At 35.9% G+C, this 19,255-nt stretch overlaps 1 protein-coding gene across 3 annotated transcripts in view; it reads right to left on the reverse strand.

The window, feature by feature from the left end:
• The window catches only part of RGS12 (regulator of G protein signaling 12), an 89,951-nt gene that overhangs the window by 17,289 nt on the left and 53,407 nt on the right, over positions 1-19,255 (reverse strand). For all 3 annotated transcript variants that reach the window (XM_049797909.1, XM_049797910.1, XM_049797911.1), the window contains exons 5-14: positions 18,915-19,084; positions 15,613-15,705; positions 14,272-14,415; positions 9,702-9,881; positions 8,287-8,440; positions 6,971-7,047; positions 5,063-5,263; positions 4,019-4,092; positions 1,058-1,184; positions 6-102 (exon numbers count right to left, since the gene is read on the reverse strand). In XM_049797909.1, coding sequence (XP_049653866.1) covers positions 6-102; positions 1,058-1,184; positions 4,019-4,092; positions 5,063-5,263; positions 6,971-7,047; positions 8,287-8,440; positions 9,702-9,881; positions 14,272-14,415; positions 15,613-15,705; positions 18,915-19,084 — 1,317 coding nt within the window. The remainder of the gene's footprint in view (positions 1-5; positions 103-1,057; positions 1,185-4,018; positions 4,093-5,062; positions 5,264-6,970; positions 7,048-8,286; positions 8,441-9,701; positions 9,882-14,271; positions 14,416-15,612; positions 15,706-18,914; positions 19,085-19,255) is intronic.

Genomic DNA, 19,255 nt, shown 5'->3' on the forward strand with positions numbered 1-19,255 from the left:
CTTACCTCTACCCTTTGTTGGCTCTTTTTCATCTAGAACAACCCGCTGACCATCCAGATTAGATATAGGGACACCAAGATCAAGTGGTTCCTGCTCACCATTCTAAAGTCGGATACAGTTTGTATATGATAGAGAAAAAGCTGTTTTCAGAATAAATTTATGCAGTCTGACTTTTTTTGAAAAAAAAAAAGAGCAAAGCATTTTTACATTTCAGTGTAGCCTCAATATATCCTTCTTCTACCATTCTAAAAATGTTAATTCCATTTGTGTAAAACTACCTTGATTACAACGAGTGTAACCCATTTATGTGAGGAGAATGGTATTTCAGGAAAAGAAGATACAAGGTGAAAAAAAATCACACAATTTGCAAGTGTGCACAAATACTCTAGGACCATTCAGGCATATGTTCAGCAAATCATATTTTTCAGAGGAAGTTTGAGATTATTTTATGTTCTAAATTGGTTGCATTTTCTTAATTTTGTAATGTTATTAAATTAAGTTACCTTTATATCAGCATGTTTTTCAGTTATTTTAAAAACATGGACTGGTTCAGCCAAGACAGTATACATTCTAGAAATACCATAAAAGTAACTTTCCATTCCTTGATATTCCATCATAATAGAATAGAGAAAATGCTAGCCAAGTGTTTAGTAGTAGAGAAGTTGAATCAGTCTACTCCTGCAGAAGTTTTCTGCAAGGAGATTTGAGGCAACTTTCCTGATTCCCAGGATAATGGAACAATAGCTTTAACTAATCTCAATTTTCCCCGGCTAATAATGGGAAAAGTTGAGCTCTGGAAAAAGCTAAGATCAGGCTCTATTATTTAGGATGTTGGATTTATTCTGAAGGAGAATATAAAACAGATGCAGACTAAAGCTATGAGGTAGTTACTATTAAACATAGTCGTTATGATTACCATGCATTTTCATCTCAACTTGTAGTTATAAATACAGATTTTAATGCTTAATTATAAGGATAGGAATAATTTCAGGGATTATCATATGATCTTCTACAGACAAAAAATATTGCAGCTTGAATTACATCAAAAGATACTTACTAGTCTTGCCACAAGTTCATTAAGATTTAAACCATATTTTGCAACCACAGGCCTTAAGACCTCTGTTACTGGTTTGGTGGGTTTAGCCTTCAAACCAACCGATCGATTGATTGGAACAAGATCCAGCCTGAAACACATCAATTGTAACATTAAGTATGAAATATTCCAATAAACAAAAGGAATGAAATATATAAAATCCAATCTACAGCAAAGTTATACTAGTTTACAGCTAGTGACCCTGAAACTTCACTAGCACAAATCTATCATAACCTGAAGGTATAAAGCACTTTTAATAAAAAAAACTTCTTCTGTTTCACTTGCCAGAGCTGAGTGAAGGCATGAGCCAACCTAATTGCGTGGTGATCCTCAGACCAATTAGATACATTCCGTAGCACTTTCATCTTTACAGTGAGGTTGCTCTCACCATTCTGGTCCAGAAGTGCTTCCAAAGTAACTCCATGCCTGTACTGTAGCCTTGGATGCAAGAAAAATACTCTTCCCACTTCCGCAAGAAAGACTCACAATGTCCTATTCAATCACTTGAAATAGGCTTGGACAGGAATTTTTATTTTTAAGCATAGAAACAAATACAGTGGAATTCCAGATGATGCTCATTTCTGGCTAGATGTCACCATATAAAAAAAAAAAATTGCTGTTAAGAGAAACTTATGTGCAAAAGCTGTAAAAGCAATTCAGTTGGAATTCAAAGGATAAAGACAGCCCTCTTCAGAAACTACTACATGATCTTATATCATTTCATTAAAAAATAGCAAAAAAAAAAAAAAAAAGGGAAATAAGAAAAGGTTTTAAAAACCCAAAGAACTATTCCATTGAAGTCTATTTCCCTGCACAGAACTGTGCCTAGCTTTGTTTTGGGTTTGTTTTTTTTAATGCTCTTCATCTGTGCCCTGATGCCTCCTTAACAGCCACATTTGACTATAATGGCACTATAGTATGAAAACAAGGGCAGGCTTATTACTAACAAAACTATCAGAAGAAATGTACATCATCAGAAGAAATGAAAATTATTAGTGATTTTGTCAGTCATGAGTAGATGTAAACCCCATCTTTTCTCTCACAGAAATTACTTACAAGATGTTTAGTCTTATTGACTTTTTCCTTCCACAAGAAACCTGAATAACTGAAACTTTTTCCTTCATATTTTCTTTGAATACAACAGCTACTAAATAGAAATGATCAATTTTAATCATTAACTGGTAATTGACACAGAAGTGGCAGACATTCAGGTAACCAACCATATCCACATAGTATTTGTCTTATGTCTGAAAACATTCCAAATATTTGAGTATTTTTGCTTACACAGTGTCTACCCAGAGAAGGAAATAATGTAGAACATCTCTACATTTTAATTAACGCCAAGTAACATATGGTACTGCCTACTTAAAAGTTACTTTTTAATTTGGAAACTCAACAAACTCACACCTAATAGAAGACTGCTCAATCTCAATTTTGAAATTGAATATGCTATACCATATTCATTATTCTGAAGTACCCTTAAATAGAAACTAGCCCTACTTCCTAAGGAAAAGTAATATAAAGCCAAAATGAAGAATGCCTGACAAAATAAATTTCATTCATTTCAAACGTGCAACTCAATAATGTACCACAAGCATTCTACTTCATTATTTTTTCCTGAAATAATTATTTCAGGAGGTTTCATAGCACTAGTTTGGGTTTTTAGAATTTAGGAACATTAAAATGTTTTCTGGCATTTTGGAAAAAATATAAACAGATTATTTTGAAAAAACTGTATACTATAAAATAATATCACATAGTATTAAATATATAATGTACTGGATTATATTATACCTATATTAATAATACTTTAACATTTACTTGTTTAAGATTCAGGGCTAAAATCTATACTCAGATGAATTTATATTTACACAATTTGTCTTACTGTAACCTACCAGTTATAATTACCTACCAGGTAATGTCCCTACCAGGCACATAATTACAGATGTAACTGAATGGGAACATGTAATCAATAAATATATCCATTTCATCTTAAAGGCCTGGTTTTTTTATTGCTGCATTTAGGATTAGTCCAGGGGACTTGCAATTCAATTTCCATCTCATTCTTGTGCTGCTTCAACCTACTAAACATGTCTCTTCCTGATGTGGAAGATCCCTCTGGGCCTGCAGATCTGTCCTGTATGCTTGTTCACAACTGCTTCAGCTTGAGCAGTTAGACGTCATAATAATATTTAAGTGTCCCTAAACTGGAACATTGGCATCAAAATCCCACGTGTATCCAAGACAGCGATCCAGAAACCTTCCTCTTGCAGCATTTAAAACTCAACTCGTTTTGAAATGTTCCTGTAGGCCCACATTTCTCCCATTGATCCTTACCCTGGTTGCCCTCATCTGAATTACCTTTTAGAGGTACCCTCATCTCACCATAACCTGCAGAGGAAGCACTTCGCAGCTGGCTCTAAATCTAAGGGATATCAGTGCCTAAACACAGGCAGGATATCTAACTCAGGCACTTGTGTAACTCAGAGAATCCCCATGCTAAATGCATCTCTCCGGCATAAGTGTTGTTGCAATCTAAAGGAAAAATGGACTTCAATAGAAACTCAAACTGCAAGTTAACTGCAAGACGTGGAAGTCAATCATTTTCAGTTACAAACATCAGGTCACCTTCCTTCTTCACATGAGACAATTTGCTTGACACTAAGGCCTGTTTCTTCTAATGTGCCTGTACAATGCATGGGAACCTTAGATCCCCTAATGCTGGGTTCCGGATTACAATCTAAGATGTTGTGTTGCATTGCATGGCTAACTGGACCTTTTTACTGGATTTAGGCAAATTCTTTTCTGCACTAACTACTGTTTTGCTGCACAGCTAACTGACAATATACTCTAGTGCACTCACAAGAAGTAAAATGGAAAATGGGGTGGCAAATGCCAGAGGAAGATAGTATTTTTGACTCTTACCGAAATAAAGTGCGTTTTTCTAAACGTAGGTCCCGAGACTCCAGGATGCTACTGTCTTGGTGCAATACAAGTGGCTACAGAGCACGTGTCAAGAAGAAAAGAAGAGAGCGCAAATTATTTTTAAGATACGTAAAAAAGAACAGCTGAGTGGTTAAAAAACATTTCAGATAACTCAGAAAACTATTAATATAGGTTGTATGCATTCTAGTGGATATTCATTTACAATATGCAACTTGATTAAAGTGTATTTTATTTTGGGTAGTTGTGAGACAATGACCAAACTTCAACTCCCACTGGAGTCAGCAGGCATTCAGGAACTCGGTGTTTCAAAACCAACCTAAGTCCTTCAACTTAAATAAATTATTACATAGAATGATGCATTAGAAAATATGGCAAGTTAACAGTCTTTAAAGATTTAAAAGAACAGGCACATAACTATGCACATTCACTGATTTTTTTTCATTGTAATCATCTAGATTGATCATAAGCACAAATTTAAGACAATAAATGTTTAACATCCACAGCTTCTCATTGAATTGGAGACACTTCTGTTGGAATAAGAGCCATCACCCCCACTCAGCGTAGACTGCTGTCTTAGAAATTTTCCTCGATATTAAAACTTGTACCTTAATTCTAGCATGAATTCATCTCATTTGTCCTTGAACAACTAAACGTCGTTATGTTTCTTTGCTTTAATGAAGTACCATCTACTACGACACATTTGTTTTCTTTGTGGATACTTTCAATTAAGTACAAGCTAACCATCACCCTGGACAAACTACATGGACTAGATACCTAAATTAACTTAATTATTATAAGGAAATCCTTGTCATAAACTCTACTCTGCTTTCTGTAATGTAGATACCACAACCACAGTACTCCACCAGTTCTAGTTTCACTAAAATTCTCCATCAATTAACTAGCATTGCCAATTAAAGCTATAGGTAGAACCAGGAGATATGTATTACTACTGAGAGAACAGAATTCCTTATTAGTAAAATAGATATGAAAACACTTTTAAAAAAGCACAGGAATATGCCATACCTTATCACCTCCAACTAAAAAAAGGTCCACTGCAGCTATGTTAATGCCATGTTTCTCACAGAGCCCAGATAGCACCTCTTTGATAGAGAATCCAGATTTAACAGCCATTTTGCTGGATGAACCATCCGGAAGGTTTATACAGCAGTATTTGGGGGATTTCTCTTTATCTGGTACAAATGCAGGTAATCTTGAGGCTTCCGACTTGACAAGAAAAAGAAAAAAAAGTCAGTGCCCAATGGGAAAATTAGTAGTGTGCATAAACATTCAGAGTCTGTACAAATCAAACCAAGCTAAGAAGCATACTTTCTACCATGTTTATAGTTTAGAAATCCTACCCAATATCACAAATATCAGATAAATTTAAATACTGAAAAAACCCAAATGTTTAAACATAACAGCACTGCACAAATCTAAATGTATTTCAAGAACAGATTACACGAGTCTCAAACTACAGCACAGAACTCATAATCAAAAAGTGTAAGAAGTAAATAAAATCTTATTATCTTCCAAATAGCTAAGTGTCTATACTCAATAATGACCCGCTGATGTAAAAATTACCATTGGCACATTTTGAATCAACATTTCAGTGATGAGGAACACCTTAAACATCAGGTTCCTCAAACAAAATTTCCTCTTCTTTTAACATAATCTGAAAGCTACACATACAAATACACCACAGAGAAATTAGAATTTTAAAATAATTCACTTAATGATACGCTTTTTTTATCAAAGGGGAAAAAAGTACAATGTTATGGGTTAAGGCTAAAGGGCACAGTAACACTACAACAAAATATCAAAAGTATCTTTGAAAATTTAACAAAAAGCTCACTTATAACTTAAAAGGACACTAAAAAATACTGTTTTCAACAGTCTTCCAGGGTGCTCATGGTGCTTTTTCTCTTCTCTTTAACTTGCTGCTTCTCATCCAAATCACATTAACTTTCTGACAATCGGTTGGAGTGGGAGAGAAAAGAGGGGTTGCTGCTTTAGGGAGGCTTTGCGTTTTCTGTTTTTTAAGATAAGACTTTTCTGCAACAGGAATAAACATGTCTTTGCCATGCTTGCTTCCCCGATCAATATTTGTAGCATAGGCAAAATTACATAGTCGCTAGAATCTAGTCTACTAGAGGGATACCAAGACTACAAAAAAACTTTTTAAAATTTCCTTTTTTATCTTCTTCCTCCATATCAACATAGTTAAAATATAGTATTACATTTATGTTCTATTATTAATACTGTTTTAATTTTGCATGTCATTAGTTTTACACTGCAAAGGTAGACCTTGATGGTTAGAAATCACAATGTCTTCACTGATGATGATTTTCCTACATACTATGACAAAATCAGTGTTTGCAATGAAATTCCCTACCTCTCTTTCCTCAGATTTTAGGAGCAGAGTTAAGTTATAAAGACAAGAAGAAAAACTCACAACTTTAAAAGAAACAGAGAGGAAAGAATCATGACAGACACTGGTACCACAGAAATCAGCCTAACACAACTTGCATACAGGTCAAGCAGCGGGAAAGCTTTAACACGTTGTTGCTCAGAACAGAATCTCAAAGCTCTGGTAGGTGGAAAAAGCTGTTTATAAAGAGGTAGAGTAGCTCCCTTTGAAGGGCAAACTTGTATGCTGGAAGTTCAATGGTGTCTGATGTTAAGACAGACAAGGTACAAAGGATATCTTTCTGTTACAAGGACAAAATAAGAAGCAATATATGAACACAACCTCTATTACATTTCTAGTACTCTAAAATTGCTCAATATTACATCTTGCCCTCTAACTGTATCACTTGAAGACCATTTCTCAAATTATTACTTTAAACAAATTACTTCACACTACTTAGAAAATTAGTAATTCACTGTTTTCACTGCTTCCCCACTTCTTCATTATTAAGAGCTGGTCATTACCAAGTCAAGACTAGCAGTTGATGACATGGAGCCTTGTGATTCCCGTCTGTATGATAATCCATTGGACTGAATAGAATCTGTTTGTGGGAAGAATGAGCAATCAGTAAAAAGACTTATTTTTATTATTTATTGTAATACAGAAAGCTAATTCAAATATTAGCTTCTCTGGTCAGAAAAACAATTTTTTTCATTAAAGGAAAAAACACCAAAACTTCATATTGTGCACTGAAGCATGCAAAACCAAAACAATATTTGGTCAAGTATTTCTTGGTTATATAACCCTTGAATAACCACACTTGCTTTTATATTTTTAAAAAAAACAACCTAACCCCCCCCCCTTTTTTTTTTTTAATCTTAAAACGTATTTTAAAATTTATAAATTATTCTGCTTCTTCAGATATTTTGGAGGGAGATAAATATTTTTAAAAGTGCAAGTATGGTGTTAGAAAACTAAAATCTTCGACAATCACTAGTCACTTGCAGAAGTCTAAGTCCATAATCTTAGCAAAGGCCTCTGATGTCTTTTCACACGTGAGTATAATGAGAACACTTATACTATCCATATGATCAAAGATACCTTGTGGAACTGGGCCTTTACTAGAAAATAACAAAGAAGAAACCACAGTAACAAATTTGTTGCTTCAGTGGAATTTCTCTATTATTTTCAACACAATGTAATGAGTTAACGCAAAACTTTCTTCTCTTCCTGTAAAGACCATGTACAGGTGCTTCATAGGGGAACTCTTCATTAAACTCTCAAAAACAGTTAAGTAACAAAACAGCAGATTACAAGGGTTTTCACAATTCTGACTCTTCTTTTTTCATTTTAGTCAGAAAAAGTGGAAACAGGTAGTGAGTGTGTTCAAAAGTCAACAACCTGTGTGGTACTAATAAAACAAAGAAAGGTAGGATAATGCAGATGGAGGAATTTTTAAATAGCTGTAACTATAGCACTATTTGCATGTACAGCTCTTGAACTTCTCTGTAAAGAGTTGAAATTATCTCACTATTAAAATAGTAGTGCTCTGTTTCAAAAAGCAATTGCCAGGACACAGAAATGCAGTGTCTACTGGAAAGCAGAAAAAAAGTCTCTTGGAAGTCAATAAAAACAAATTTAAATATTTTCATACTTCTATTTGTACATCTGCTTCCACAAAACTTCCAGTGATACTAGCCCCGCTATGGCCTTCTGACTTGACAGTTTCTTTTCCCTCTGTCACACCCAAGGACGCCCTTAGATGCAAACTAAACATGATGAGATTAGTCACATTTATTGCTGAAACAAGTTTGCAACAAAATGGAATGTGAATACTCACCATTTGGATAATCACCATTTTCTTTTCTCTTCTGTGATTTTCCCAAACTCTTACTTCTTGACCATGAGAAAAATGTTCCCCTTTTTTTCTTCTCAGTGTCCTCCTCTCCTGACTCTTCATTTAAAGATCTTCCTGACTTTGATTTACCACTTAACTATCACCAAAACACAATTAAATCATTGGTTAGATCACAGTTGTAAGTCTATTACCTAATATAAACCTTCCCACACTTCTTCCCAAAACAAGAGTGTGATGGTCAGGTTAGCTGTCATCTTTACCCCACTCACAAGTGTATATACCAGCATGCCTTTCAGTAGCAATCAAAAAAAAAAAAAATCCCCCCCAAAATAATGGAAACAAAAAGAAATACATAGACTGAAATGTGCTATGTGACAGGGAGTACAAAACAGTAGCTGGAAACAAGCCACAGAGAGCTCCTGCAGACATGAAAGCAGTGTCCACAGCTCACCAGTAATGCCTAAGTTAATGTGGAAAGGCCATTTGCCTTGCTTTTAAAACACAGAATTTCATTTTGGTATTTCAGATATTTTTCCTAGGCTAGGCTTGAACTTGAACTGCATTTAAAGACAAAGTATTGTTCAACATTTACAAGTATAATCAAAGTATTTATTAGTGCTGAAGAATACAAATAACAGGAATGTTTGATACTAAACTAAACTTGCTTTTAACAAGTTCTTTACCGTTCTTGTTAGATTATTAGAGTATTCCTTAAAATACTACTTTTAAAAAGGTTCCTAGTCATAAAAATACATAATAGCAGATGGGCTAATGTGTAGTGATTGACATGAAAAATGCAAAGTTATAATTTATCCATACAGTTATGTAATACTATGGTGGTATTATCTACACGAAGAAAAAATAAATTCTAAATAATGTTAGGACATCAGTAAGACTACAGGTCTAGTTTTTAAGCAACTGTATCTGTTTTACACAGAATTATCTCAGTTCAATGGGGCTAAGAAATTTAAAAACTATCCTTGGCAAAGATCAGTTAGATTAGCTTAAGCATTCTCCAGTAACTTTTGATAAAATGTCTGCTCTCAGCAAAGGTTAAAATATCTCATCTTAATTCCAATATTCAATCAAAATAAGCTTCTCAACTGATACAGTAAAATAATACTATTTTTTTTATTTGTACACATATATTTAAATAATAACAAAGATTTAAAATTATATTCAGGAAGTCAATAGCTAGAAATCTGATTCAAAGGTATGGGTTTAAAAAAAAAAAAAAAAAGTATTTTCCTGAGTACATAAAGATTTTGTAATTATATTTGCCAGCACCACTGAACAACATTCTAATTGTTTCTTATATATTATCTTTGATCTTCTAAAGAACTTGAAAAACATTATTTAAGCGCATAGTTTTCAGATAACAACAACACAAAGGTAACCTTTTTTGGTGTTGAGATACTGGACTTCTCTGAGCTGATACTGTGTTTAGAAGTGGGGCTGCTGGGAACACGCTGAGGATCAGGAAGAGGACGACCTTCTACTTCAGCTAAGATGCATTCTTGGTAAAGGGGGGATTTGAGAAAGCGAGTATAGCTATCAAACTTCATCAAGTTAAATATCTGAAATTAAAACACAATGGATAATGGTTACATAAGCTTAAATAACACATGAAGAAAACGAAGCTCTTTCACAACAGCCAACTCCCACAAAATTTAGGACATTAACCTGAAAACAGCAGTAGGCATGACTTTGTTTAGACCTGGTTATATACACTGCATCAATTTAAAGTGAAACATAATTTGATCTATTCTCTTAGCGCAGGTTTGGAAAAATGCTATGATTTCTGCAAAGTGCATGAGAAGCTGAGATGCTGTAGAGTCTTGACGACACCATCCTCATAGCCATCTTTTACTGCATTTACGCCTTTGTACATTCTATGAGAAGTGTGTAGCCATTTTAAATATTTTTTAAAGATTATTACATCAGTACTATATTTGACAGGATTAAATTATACACGTGTGTTTTAAGGTAGCTGTGAACAAGAAAAAAGTTTATGTTCTAAAACTGAAGAATATGATATAAACACAACATGCAGTAGTACACAGTGATACAAGATACACAAGGCTAATTACTGACGCGGTGAGGAGCAGAGAGTCCTTCACAGTATTACGTAATCATCACTTGCCAAATCATATGAGGAAAAAAAAAAAATCAGTATCTTTGGTGCTGTAAAACCAAGACCTTGAAAAAGAACAGTTTACCTAAAATGGCTGCTCTGGGCAAGACCAACATTTATCTTTAACTAGATAGGAAGGAAGCAGCTCTATACCAGGCCAGGAGCAAATGTCTGAGGCTAATTTAGCCAAAGCTAGATTCATGAAAGTAAAGGAAGAAAAGATCTTTGTTAAATGCTAAACAATGTTTGAATTTCTTGTTCCATTTTTGCAAACCTATAGTTTTAAGTGAATTCATACTTTAACCTTTGTGTCTTCTCCAGTGATTCACTTGATCGGAAAAAACAGTACGAATACTGTCCTTCTTTGGACATAACAAATTCCCTACAAGCGAAGAATAGTACGCACTACCCAACTGGTTATGGCATTCCCAAGAGTCTACAGGGAAGTCCATCACTAAGCCACTGCGGCCCAGCTGCAGATGGAAATAATTTTTCAGATTGTGCAGAGACACCCTTCTCAACAAGCATTAGTCCAAAGCTTTTCTGGCAAACTGCAAGATGCTGCAGTGTCACAGAAACCTAATGCAAACTGAATGCTGACTTCCACATTCTTGCGTTCCCCCATATATTCCCATTCCCTCTTAGGTGCTACCCGTTGTGTTTGTTGGGCCCTCTAACAAACTGGTTTCCACATGGTAAACTATGGAAATAATACTTCTGTAGGGTTAGTTTTGCCAGCTTAACATTCTGAAACAGCTCAGCACAAAGACTAATGTGCCCTCAATACAGTGTCAATGGTTCTTCAAACTTGAGAAAACTGTTGACAAAGGGGAACGTCTCTCTCATGCTATGTAAGATACAATCCTCTGACCACAGGTATACTGGCAAAATTCAAAAAGTCAACTAGTTTCAGAGCACATGTAGTCTTAAGGTCAAGGCTCAACAAATTATTCAGCGTACACAATGCACATAACTTGGAAACATTGAGTTCTGTTGAACTGAATAACAGTGTGGTGTATTGCCAAAATAGGGTAAAATACGGAGGAGCAATTACAAGATATCAAAATGCCTCAGTCTCACAGACTCATAGATGAACTGCTGATACAAGGTTAGTTATCAGGGAAAAATGGTAGGTGCAGCCTGCACGTACCAACACAGATGCAAAAACCAAGCTAACTGAAAACCACAAAATACTTCACCTGTACTTGAGGTTTTCAAGGAAAGGAAATGTATAGAGGTTACACTCAACAAATCACAGTATTTTAAGCTAAATGCAATTTGTGCCCCCAAAATATAAGACACTATTTTACAATGCAGCTAACCTTAAATACCTTAAATTTAATACAGTTTCAGGATGAAAAACAAAGCCTTTCAGAGTTTCCTGTCACATAATCTAGCACCAAAAGAAGGTAAAATTGTTATTCCATGCTAGGTAGTTCTCTGCAATATTTTCTTTTATTCTTCCTAAGAGACACAAAGAGAGTTACTGCAGATATGAAGTCCGCAGACTAAATACACTTAATACAGCAAAAATATTCCAACCTTTTAAACTTTGCTGGACAGAGTGATGACAGCTTAACTACTTTATCTTGAGCTGATCATCATCTGCCCCATTATGTTGCTAGCCCACAGCACAAACCCAATTTCCTGCATTTAGCATTATTATCATATTAATTTACACATGTAAATTCACACTAAATTCTGCTTTTTGGAAAAATCTAGCAGATGCCATTTCTTGTTCTTACAAATGAGAAAGAGAAATATAGCTTATAAAAGCATAATTTGAACTTTACACATAAACAAGGGTAGAAAAACCTAAATCCATTTATGCAACTCCACATGAAGTAAATGATACTTTATTGTTATTTTAGTATCTTCAGGTGACCTATACTGTCTTGCATCCAGAAACACTCAAAATACTTGTTCTTACTCTATTACAAGAAACAGTGAAATCCTAACTAGACATTTTGGCTACATCCACACTGTCATATTACCCCGCCTCTAACAACAGGCTCAAGGGCAAATTTGTCAGGCTATGGACAGAAAGCAACTTCCAGCAGCATTCCCAACAGGCAGCGCTTGAGAGCTGATGGTTTCGGCAGTACTTTCCAAGGCACTTTCCCACACACTCTTCTGCAGCTCCACTGCAGCCTTACAGCAACACTCCCTGTTCCCCAGCATCACGTAACACTAACCCAATGACCACCACAGATCAGCAGCCTTGCACGCTGTATAGTTCAGTGCCGACATCTTAAAAATCTTGTGAAAGACCACAAACGCGGAGCCTTCGCATTATTAATATGGTGTCACCACCGCAAGCTGAACTTTGAAAGTCTGCTGGTGTGTAGTGCTAAGTACCCACACCTACAGTTCTGTGTTCCCGAGGTCATACCACCCACCAGGGCCACAAGAGCGATCCACTGCAGAACCACCACTTAGGAAAACCAAGATATTAAGGGCCACCAAGGCAGCCAGTTACCCAGCACCGACCTCAGCCAGGCAACACGCCTCCAGCCGCACACCTAAGCTCCAAGGCCGCTTATTCTGGCAGAAGTAACTCTCATCCTGCTTCCCCTAATTTTTCCGTGGGAGGAACAGGCCCTGGACTGAGAGATCTGATGGGAGAACTACAGAGGCATTGACAACTTGAGATAAGCAGGCCAGGTCCAGACAGGCCACGTGGCTGGGATTAGACCCACGGCAGCACTTCACATCAGCATTTTCACCCACCTGATGAGCCCTCCAGCCTAAGGACACGGCGTTTTCAAAGAAGGAAGAAAACCTGCATCAGCCCAGCCACCAGGCTCATAAGAGCACTGTCTGCTCCAACAAACAACTGGGAGAGGATGAAGAGGAATTCAGGCATGGGCTCCACAAAGCCAAGATGAGGAATGGATAAAAAAACGTCTGGGAAGATCGTGGCTGGTGATTCCCACAGAAGCCTCAGGCCGTGGTAGGTGCATGGGGGGTAGCTGCAATGTTGTAATGCTAGAAGCTACCAGCCCAGCAGTTAGACCTACCTTTCTACCTCCACTTTGCAGATGGAAGAAGATACTATAGCCACCTGCTCGGATTGCCCCCAAAGCATGCGATCTGAGGTTGTACGAAGACTGTGACCTGCTTCATTTATTCAGTTCAAGCTACATCCTTGATTTCCGAGTAACATGATCTCAAAATTAGTTCTACTAACAAATTGTTAGGGTGGGAGAGTTACCAAACAGATTACTTAGGAGAAAAAAGAAACTTAAATTCTACAGAAAATGTAAAGTGTATCCTCTTGTTTCCATAACTGTTCTGTTCTGAACATCAATAAATATTTAAAGTACATCCACTTCAGAGGTCTTCAGGCAGCAACGGTTTAAACAAGCTCTTTGTCTGACAGTTCTATTAAAGCATAAGGGAAGGACTCCTTTAATACAACAGACATATTGTACAAACCACTTTAACCAAAATTAGACACTATTTGTGTACGCAATTGTCCACTAAAGAAACGAATAAGCAATCATACGCAAACACCATATGCAATGGTGTTGCAAGACAAGGAATTATTTACTTGCACTAAACTTTCATTTCAATAATAGTACTTTTCAGATTATTTTTTAGTTAATGGAAATTTTCTGTACCTATGCAAATGTACAGAAAACCAGACAAGCAGCCTTCCATTATACAGCCTTTTTCTATTCTGATAACAGAACCTATATGATCTTGACTTCAATGTCTTTTTATACATAGTAAAATATACAGCATGTGAAACCACTTGTATAGATTTTAAAGTACTTCAAAGGAAAAGATAATAGACATAAATGTACAGAAGTCATGTTTTCCATGGTTACCTGAAGTTGCTGTTCCTTGAACATATCTGGATGCGGAGAATTGAGAATATCATCTGCCAACTGTGCCTGGCTATCAATATTAACTGGGGTTGTAGCTTTGCTACACAAAAACTTACTGAAGATCTCCCGAGCTCTGTAAGAAAGCTACAGAAAAGAAATGCTAAATGTATGTCTGCTTTAAAACCATATTTTTAGACAGGCATTTCCTACACTGATATATTCCACCCCAAAATATACAGCCATTCTAGTTTCCTTAATATATAAGCATTTTTCATTTAACAGCTTTTGTTAGTTTTAGGCATATAAATAGGGTTTCTCCTTTAAAATTACAAATATTCATCAAATATTTCTTAAGCAGTAAAAGTTGCCATCAAATAAAAATTATATTTTTGCAGTTTGATAATTTTAGAAATGAAACATATCAAATGCTGTCTTACAAAGGAGAATACATTTTCTAGATTTTAGAGCTTTTACATAACTGTTACTGTTTAAATAAATCCTATAAGCTTCAATTCCTAGAATTTAGAAAAAGGTAAGTATATATATATATATGAATATTTACAGTCAAAACCATTCATGCTCTATTTTTAACTTGTTTACCTTGAAACACCCACATTCTGAAAATAATGAAAAAAACACCAAACTGAGCTCAGAGCCCTTAAGGGTGGTGTTCAGAAAATACATTGTTCGAAGACAGAAGAAAGTGGGGAAAAAAACCTCAATGGTCCACAAAAGAGCAAAGAGGGACTTGGAAGATGAAACTGTTTCCACAGCATAAACCTGACTAGATTTGTCTGTGGTATAGACAGAAGTGTTGCCAACCTGTACAACGTTCAAAATCACCAAAAATGCCTGACCAATGTAGGACTATCTTAAAAGGATGAGATGAAGATTCTCATAATTTGTGAACAAACATGACTACACTTAGAGCAGGAGATATATCTAAGTTAGTTATAAACACATTACCTTGGCTAGTGAAGGCAGTCCAGCTGAAAGAGCACAACAGAGCCTAATTTTCACCTCTCCTTGACATGTTAAATTAACTTGCTCTGCACTCCCTTGCACTGGGCTGCTGCAGCTAGACGTTTTCCAACATCCAGTATAACTTAGCTCATTTTTACAGAGCTACCTCTGCACTTTACTACAGTCTAAATATATCCAACATCTTAAACTTGGGACAGTGCTCTCAGGGGACTGAGAAAATTAGACTGAGGCTCCATCCCTATTTTAATGAAGTCACAGTACAAAGACCAAGCACAGCTCCAATAATTTCAATAATCTTGAAGAAGTAACAATTTTTGAAGAAGCAACACCATGTATTGAAATACAACATTGACTTACCTCTTTTTTATCATGTGCAGGTACATGGTTAAAATATTCACAGGCCTGCCAAAATAAAATATTTTCTTCACTAAATTCTTTCCGTAGAAATTCCTACGGGAAAAATAAACAAATAAATAAATGTCTCAAAGAAACGAAGTTACCTGCCATTTCAAACAACATATTTATAAAGCTTGATAAGTTTGTGTAATGGTAACATTTCAATCAGTCTCACAGTCTAGTTTTCTTCTAAAGTAAAAATCAATACATGTCCAATATATGCCTATATAGTGCTTCTCCTCTTTCTCTTCTTTTTAAATGTATACAATTAAGAAGAATCCATCAAGTTACAATCAAATCATTTGCACATACAAAGTTTGAAACTTCATGTTAAGTAGTATATAAACTAGTGATTAAACTTTTAATAAAAATTTAAATAATTTATAACTACATTTAAAAATTACACTGTAAACCAGCTGCCTTTAATTGTAGTTCTACTAGTATAACACAGTAGATGTTTATCGAGCAGAGCCTGTAATCAATTCTGTATTCATTACAGCATCCTTCTGCATCACATGGCAACTACAAAAAATCTTTTATCGCTGCTTGCTGATGTGGTTATATGGGTTCTCCTTGGAAAATACATTCTTAGAGGGAAAAAAAAAAAATCTCCCAGTAGAACACACAATAATCAGGACATTTATATTATAGCGCCCAAAAGTCCAAATGAAGACTGGGATCCCTTTCAGTTGGGAAATTGTACAACTGCAAACTGTCCCTGATTGAAACCTGTTTAATTTAATATTCTCTCAGCATATGTTTCTTGAAAGCATTTTAACCATTGGGGGGGTGGGGTGAACTTGGTCCTCTAAAAAAATTATCTAGGCACTCATGTAATTGGAACAATGCTTGTTTATACTGTAGAACTTTAGGTATCAATGTTTAATTAGAATTTTTACTTTATGTCAGCGCAGAAGCCACAACCTTCACTCAAGTGTCACACTGGTGTCACTTAAGCTTCTTTAACGTACGAGGCAGTCCCAGGAAGGAGTGTAAGAGTAATCTTCACAGAAATACTTTTAACTTTATTTGTGCTTTTTAGAGTTTAGGGACTCCAACTGTAAGAAAGCAATTGAGATAAACTACAATACAGGGAGTCTAAAACCACTAGCAAGCTCTCAATTTAAACTAGAAGTTCTTCAGATACTTAACCTGAGACACCAACTGTATAAAAGACAATCCAGAGAGTAGTCAGGGGACATTGCTGCATTTTACATGTAATTACAGATTCAAAGAGAATCAAATTAGTGAGCAGGAACTGGAACCCAACTGCCTACTTCCCCACTCAGTGCCTTCACTAAGAATCTACAGTCAATCTGCTACTTGCTTGCTTTCTTTCTTTCTGGCCACATGATTTGGGCACAGCTGGCTGTACAACAATTCTGCTTCATCAGGAAAACCGAGTGGTGCCCCAGTTGGAACATTATGTAGCCTCGCAGTTGTCACACATGGCTGTGAAGCTGGAGATGTTGGTTTGAACCACTTGAGGAGGGAACTTGCAATCAGGTCTCTCACTTCCTGGATGACTGCTCTAATCAGCAGACTATTATGCAAAATGTGAGTATTTGCAAAACATGCAAAATCTCTTCTTCTTAGAGAGTAATTCCTGCTCTGTGACAAAGCTGTCCTCAGGAAAGGCCTACGCATGCTGAATCCCAAATGCACCAAGATGCTTACTATGTAATCACGAATTAAACGCTGATGCTTCAATGTTCTTGAATACTGGCAGAAATCTGTAACTGCACAGTGTTACGATAACCAGGTTGCAAGTAAATCTAAGCAATGGCTCTGGATCTCTCCTGGGCCTCAAGAAAATGGTGGTGCACACAAATTTCAACATTCCCTAATTGTTCTTTAAATTGGGTACTTCTTTAACACATGCACTTTTGCAATGTTTATAAAAATAATTTCTAATTAAAAGAAAATTGGGGGGGGGGGGGGGGGGGGGGCGGAGTAAAACTTCCTGAATATCTGAGGTTGCCTTTTGCTGAAATGAAATGCAACTTTCACCTTTTAATCTGAAAATTTATAAAATGACATTAGCTACTTTCTAAGTTTTTAATCTAAGTTTTGAACTTTCATAGTACTGAAAAATTACTGCAGCAATTTTTTAAGTGTACATAAGTAAGTTTTCTGATGGCTAACAAGTAATTAGAAGAGACAACTAAACTTTCAGTAGCACCCCCACAAACTACATCCTTTTTCAGGTGGACTCTAACTTCACACCAGAATTGTAATTTTTCTTTCAGCCTGATGAGAAGTCTCAGTATCTAAGCAGAAACGCTAACAGCCCTTAGCCTACTCTGCTAAGAAAAATGGAAAGACAGGGATATACTATTTTGTTTTCATCTTCTCTGTTTTCTCAAACAGGTCTTCACCGTTAATGTGGTTTTTGGGTCCCCACACCAGTTAAGATGGAAGTCTGCTTATTAATCATTTTGGTATTTTAGTACTTTCATATCAAGTAAAGGACTTTCTGAGTTACTGCAGATTCCAATAATCTACATCTCCTACACCATAGGTTTTGTTATATTATCTTTGTGAAAATTATCTGGGTAGGACAAACTGTCCTTGTGTAACATATTCAGAACCAGCAACATACTCTCAGTGCAACAATGCAAAAGTGTATACAGCTCAATTTCCTTACATGTAAAGTAGAGATGATGCTATTTACAACTTCATAAGTTGTAAAGCTGTGAAGAAGCTTAATTTAAGCTTTACAAATACTCAACAGTATTCCTGCAAGCTCCGGCTTTAACTGGTGCTCTTAGCTACCTTAATTAGTTCTAAAAAGTATTTCTAAAAACCTTTTGCAGGAAGATAAGCCTCTATATCATTGAAAAAATCTTCTACGTGGCTTCCAACATTTCAGTAGGTAAACGTGAATAGATTACCAATTCTTAGGAAACTACTGAAACTACTGCCTTTTTCTTGTACAAAGGCTACAGATATAACTATAACAAAATGTAATTGTTTCACAAAATGGGGAAGCTTTCTAAAAGCTCAGATACAAAGCAAAATATAGCCTCCATTTTTATTTGAAACTTTTGCTATCCAGAAATGGATGGCAATATGTGTGAACTCTTACTGAACTGTGAACCAGATTAAACTTAGAAAGATGCTCACATAACAACCATGTAAGAATGAACTCCTATCTCTTGTCCTATGTAAGGTCAGTGTCCATAAAGAAAAAAGAATACAGGAGAATTACTGTAGCAGTATCAGGTATTTTGAAAGGCCTTTTATCATCCCTCAAAACTTACCGAAAAATATTTAACACCAACAGGATCCTGAAGAAGACGCTCAAATGAAACAGCCCAGCTTGCAACTCGTCTTTCTCGAAGTCGTCGACAGCTCTGTACACTGGGAAGACTAGCATTGCTACTGAGGCTGTTTTCACTGATGCAGTCCTTCAAATCAGTACTATTCAGCTCTGTTAAAAAAAAATGAACAAATTTGTCAATAAAGTATCATTCACTTTTAGTCTTCAGCATTGTTTACTTGATTTATCACACTTCCTGCTCAAGCTCACAGTACTGCAGACTTCAAAATATTCCTTCCCATTTTTATTAGGAGTACCTGCATAGAAAAAACAACCCCAAAC

This window comes from Accipiter gentilis, chromosome 3 (genome assembly GCF_929443795.1).
Source record: "Accipiter gentilis chromosome 3, bAccGen1.1, whole genome shotgun sequence".
NCBI lineage: Eukaryota > Metazoa > Chordata > Aves > Accipitriformes > Accipitridae > Astur > Astur gentilis.